At 44.6% G+C, this 5172-nt stretch overlaps 1 protein-coding gene across 1 annotated transcript; it reads right to left on the bottom strand.

Annotated features, from left to right (window-relative positions):
• Window positions 1-302: 302 nt before the first annotated feature.
• On the bottom strand, window positions 303-5172 carry tent5ba (terminal nucleotidyltransferase 5ba). The gene is made up of 2 exons (XM_083989117.1): window positions 4745-5172; window positions 303-1884 (listed from the first exon to the last, which is right to left on the bottom strand). Exons 1-2 carry the CDS (start codon window positions 4898-4900, stop codon window positions 856-858), a joined length of 1185 nt encoding a protein of 394 aa, XP_083845243.1. The 5' UTR covers window positions 4901-5172; the 3' UTR covers window positions 303-855.

Here is a 5172-nt window from a genome sequence, read left to right as displayed (position 1 = left end):
ACAAATCCAACTCACTCCAGCCGACAGTATATGCATCTCAATGGGCCTGGTTACCAGAAATGAACAGCCTTGTTGTCATCAGCTTATGTTGTATATAACAATCAATCCCTCGATCCATCAATCCAAAGGAAAGGAGGATAAAAGTCTGAGTCATGTGAGAATATGCATCCTAACTGTGTGGATGGTGAAGCAGTTTGGACAATGGCCGACCAGCAGCCCCCAGACCTGGAGACTAAAATGTCAACAATCATTATAGACCAAATTTCAAATAAAATAACCACAAACACAAAAACGACTTTTTCCTCTTTTTTTTTAATTTCACAAAAATGAATGCTTCTGTTCCTGAAAAGATAAACAGAGTGATCTAGAAAACACTGAATGCACAGTTCTCACTTTACAGATGTTTTTAGAACATTTCACGGTTCATTTTAGGCACTTGGAATCATAACAACATTCCCTTTCTGAAGAACAAATACATCTTTGGTCCGGTTTGTAATTTAAAAAAAATAAAGCCAGAGTATGAAAATTACACCAGCTTCAATGTTTGTTTCCTCAAAAATGTATTTCTGACATACACTATATAAAGCTTCATAAAGACTTTTTTCAATACTTAAATAAGATATTATCGCTACATCTCAGAAATGACCAGCAATCTTACAGATGTTTTGCAAGAGCAAAGTGAGAGAAAATAATGCATCGGCTCAATCAGATGTACAGCAGTACAGGATTGTTTTAGTCAAGTCACATTTGGCAAACATGGGTTTCCTTTTTTTTGTGTGTGTATTTTCAGTCCACTTCCTTTGAAACATAAAGAGCGACGGAGACGCGTCCACCTCTGTCCGTCTCACAGCCAGTTCAGCTACAGGGCAGCCACGTCTGATATGAGTGACTGCACGGCGAGATCTGCGGCGGCTGCACGTGTGCAATATAGTAATTACTGAAGTTGATGTCCTGTACGTACGGAGCTGGCTGGTAGTAACACGTGACGTTCGTCACAGTGGGGATGGCGTTCTGCTCGGCCAGCGCCCTCAGCGCCAGCATGGAGATGAGGCTGAGCGTCTGGCGCCGCTCGTGGCCCATCAGACACACGGTGCTCTCGTTCACCACTTCGTGCAGAGTCATCAGGCACTCGTACCGTTTGTGCTCCATCCCGGCAAAGTGGTTTTGCAGGTAGGCCTCCAGCTTCCTCTGCTGCTCGCCTATGTCGGAGAAGTCAATGAAGAAGCGTGAGCACATGTAGCGCTGCATCAGCTTCATGTCCGATTCCGAGGCGGGCCTGAACCCACGCACCAGCAGGTGGCAGTACTTCAACAAACCGCCCCCTCGGATTTCTTCTGGGCTGCGTGTGGCTATGGTCCTCTGGCACAGGTGATCCATGGCCTCCTTGAAATCCCCGTACACACTCTCCCCGATCACGGTGGGGTGAAAGCTCTCGGACATGGGCGTCTCTGAGCAGCGGTCAAATAAGAGCAGGGAGTCGAGGCAAATCTGGAAGGAGTCCACGCTGAATTCAAACTGCCGCCGCAAAGAGTCCACAAATTTAAGCTCCACATTCTTGCCCGTGTTGTTGGACAGCGAGATGAGGCTCCAGCGGTCTGTGTCATTACAGACTTTCACCAGTTTCTGTACGTAGGCCTCTTTGAGCGTGAGTGCACTGATGCGCTCCTTAGAGACCCCGACTGGCAAGAAGTCCAACAGGCAGTCCAGCACGACGTCCTTCACCAGACGGAAGGCCTGGTCGTCCTTCAGCGACACGCCAAAGATCAGATCGAGGTCTTTGTAGCCCAGTCCGGTGTCCTGATGGAGCACATGGCTGGCAGCGGATCCATTCAGCCTCACATCTTTAACACACACGCCTCTCTCCTCCAGCCTTGCCCGCACAACCTAGACAGGAACCAGACAGAAAAGAAGCATGTTATTAGTGAGAAAATGAAAGTTAAAAAAGGGCTTTGTAGTTTCAGAAGTGATGAAAGAAACACACACTAAAAAGACACAAGTTAAACTCTTGAAATGATGTCCAAATGAGCTCCACATGGGCCTAGTGGAAATCAATATTTTGCAAGGGCGGGATCAATACCCCTGGTCTCAAAAGTCCATTTCATCACCATCAGCCTCAGTCTGAATGAAATCTAAGGAGTCCAAACAAAGAGCAGAGGCAGAGCTGGCGAGTCTGTGTCTGTGCTCCAGGTCTGTCTCCCTCTGGGTCAGCTCGTCTCATTTTATCACAGAAACAGCGATAAGTAATTTATAGTGCTGAACTGTAACCAAGAGAGGATGAGCACCAGCGGGGTAGACCAACAGGGTCCAATAACAAAAAAAATAACCTGCTTTAGGTTAAATGTCACAATGTTAGGTCATTAGGGATATGCGGCATTTCCTTTCCTCTGTCCTATAGTGACCTGTAGGATGCTTAAACGAAGTGCAGATACATCTGAGGAGCTACAGCTGGAAAACGCATGCCCGACATCATTTCTAGCTAACGCAAAGGGGAAGCATGTCTGAGACCTGAAATAAGATATCAAAGGCAGACTGCCTGAGGGGAAAAGTCAAAACATTTGGAAGTGACTAAAGTTGGGAAACTAAGATCTGAATGATCTGTCGTATCGAGAGCGAGCTGCAGCTTCCGTGATCCCAGGAAGACAAGCAATTTGAGAAATTTGTCACATCAGTCAGACTTGATGACACTAAATAGACTGCAATGGACGCCTGACTGGCTGTATGCATCACGTATTTCCTCTGAACAAATAACAACTGCAGACGATTCAAACAGTTAAACCTGCAGTACAAATTAGCTGTTACACACTCACACACAATCCTAAATCTCCCTACTGGCATTGACCTGTCAGATTAGTGTCTGTCAACTCTCTCTCCCATGGTGATCAGATAACAAGCTGGCTCTATTTATACATACTGGGTCAGGCTAGAGACAAACAAACAATTGAAGGCGAGTCAGCCCCTTCCTCAAAAAGAGGAGGAGGAGGAGGAACAGAATCATATTGTCATAACTTGGTGATAATAGCATCGTCATCATCATTCAGCCGTAAAAGCGTGTTGATTGGGTTCAAATTCCAATCAGGAGCAATTATAACAAAGGTTTTTCTTTACTTCTGTGCTCGCCCCAGTATGTCAGAGCAGGCAGAATGAAATTCAGCCTCAGGCCTGCTTTCTGCACCTTTCCTCTCTCTTCCCTCTGAGCACAGGTAGTCAGATCGTATATGTTCAAGATGCAGGTGAGTGGTTAAGCCCCCCTTCCCTCCCCCACACACGCTCTCTCCCTCTCTTCCCTCTGTAAACACAGGTATTTCTCTGCTGTGCTGTTTTGTTTTGTTGGAATTTTTTGTTTGTTTGTTTTTTACATGAAATCCTGAGAGAAAGCCTTGGTTTGGCTCCTGTCTGATCAAGTGTGTCTCATTTCTTTAGGGAGAAAAAAAGAAATTAAGCAGGGGGGAGAGGAGGGGAGAGGGCCACAGAGTTGTGAGCCACAGGTCTGAGTTGTGAAGCGACTTAAGAACAGAGGGTGTTGCCTCTTTGGACTCTAGTGCCCCACGATGCTGCAGCCTGTTGATGCCTCCAACCCTGCAGCAGGACAAAGGTCCGCTCACTCCGTCATACCTCCTTTGATGTAGAACACAGAAGATATAATTTCACCATAAAAACCTAATAAATATGTACTGAAGTTACAGCAAATACTCTCGTGACAGTTTGTCATGACAGGAGCTCTTCTGTTGATAAGTGTTCAGCCAACCACCAAATGAATGTGGCAGATGGTGGGGTCTCGACAAAATCCAGGGGAAACATTAGAGTCCCCACATTTGGGACTCAAACCTGTATTTTGTCTCCTCAATGGAGAATTTGTTTTTCCACAACCACATGCATGAAGCTCTGGGCTTCACAGGCTTGTTGAGCTCATCTTGAATATGTCAAAGTGAAAAAGAAATGGAAAAAAAGATCCTGTACCAGATTACTGGGTATGGATTTCTGTTAGGCATCAGCTATATGCTCGATGTGAAATTCTACCAGTGCATTTACTACTTAGATGCAAAGCCAGCTATGTAGAGACACCGCTAAGTGAGGTGAAATGTGATCCAGCCACAATGCATAGGATGCTGAAATGTTGAGGCACGTGTCTGTTCCATATGTTTTAAGACTTAGCAGGGGATACTGCATGATGTATATGAGTGGTATTAAATGAATATATTTTTATCATTATATAATTTTGTCATTTTTATAATGAAACTTAATTTATTGTCACCAGGAGGAACGATATGCAGGGGTCATAGTTTGCCTGTGGTTGTTTTCAACACTTTTTGGAGAAGATTAGAAATTAGAAACAGTCAAAATGTAAACTTTTTTCAAAATATCCTATGTATGATAATAGAAGTAAAACTCAGCCAGGAAAAGGGTGAGTTAATCAGTGACATTCATAGTCTGATGACACCCAGGGGTTCTGATGGAGGGGTCCAGTCAAATTAATTTTAATTTTAATATTTAATTAATCAAATATTGATTAGGCCTATGTCAAAGTGAGAAAATATGAGATCCACAGGTTTGTTTTACAGTAGGCTAGCTATTCATTTCTTGTCCACAAGCTGTGTAGTCACTGGTAGCATGTAGGCTACTTTTATTTGTATGCATAATGATAAATAAGTAGGGTATGATGATAACATTAACTGTGTGTTTATGAGGTAATTATCTGGAACTGAGTAAAAACTGAGTATACAAATGTATGAATGCGGGTCTGTACCTGGACAATCTGGCGAGGTTGCACGGACAGAGTGGGGAAGTTTCCTCGGCCGTGGATGGGGACAGCCTCCGCCAGGATCGAGTCCAAGCGCTGCACCTGATCCCAAGACAAGACGCAGAACCGCCGGCTCTGATCCGACGCATCACCGCAAGACATGGCGATGTGAACTTTCAAACCCAAACCCGAAATTAAAATAAAAACGAATCGAAGAAAAGACAAGAAGCAGAAGATGAAGGATTTCCTTCCAAGCTCAGGTTTGTAGATATCTTCAGATCTACTGAGTTGAAACACAAGACAGATATTCCTGTGAGAGTGCAGCGGGTCCGCTTGTTAGTGTCGGAGTGAAAAAGTTCGCCCAGTCTCTTGTGGTGGAGGTTGGAGTAGGATCAGCCGCTTCCTCCGGAGTGTGCCGCTAAAATCCGGTTAGT

This window comes from Trachurus trachurus (genome assembly GCF_905171665.1).
Source record: "Trachurus trachurus genome assembly, chromosome: 16".
In the NCBI taxonomy this organism is placed as follows: Eukaryota; Metazoa; Chordata; class Actinopteri; order Carangiformes; family Carangidae; genus Trachurus; species Trachurus trachurus.
The sequence above is the reverse complement of the archived record's forward strand: the minus strand, read 5'-3'. Positions and strand labels throughout refer to the sequence as shown.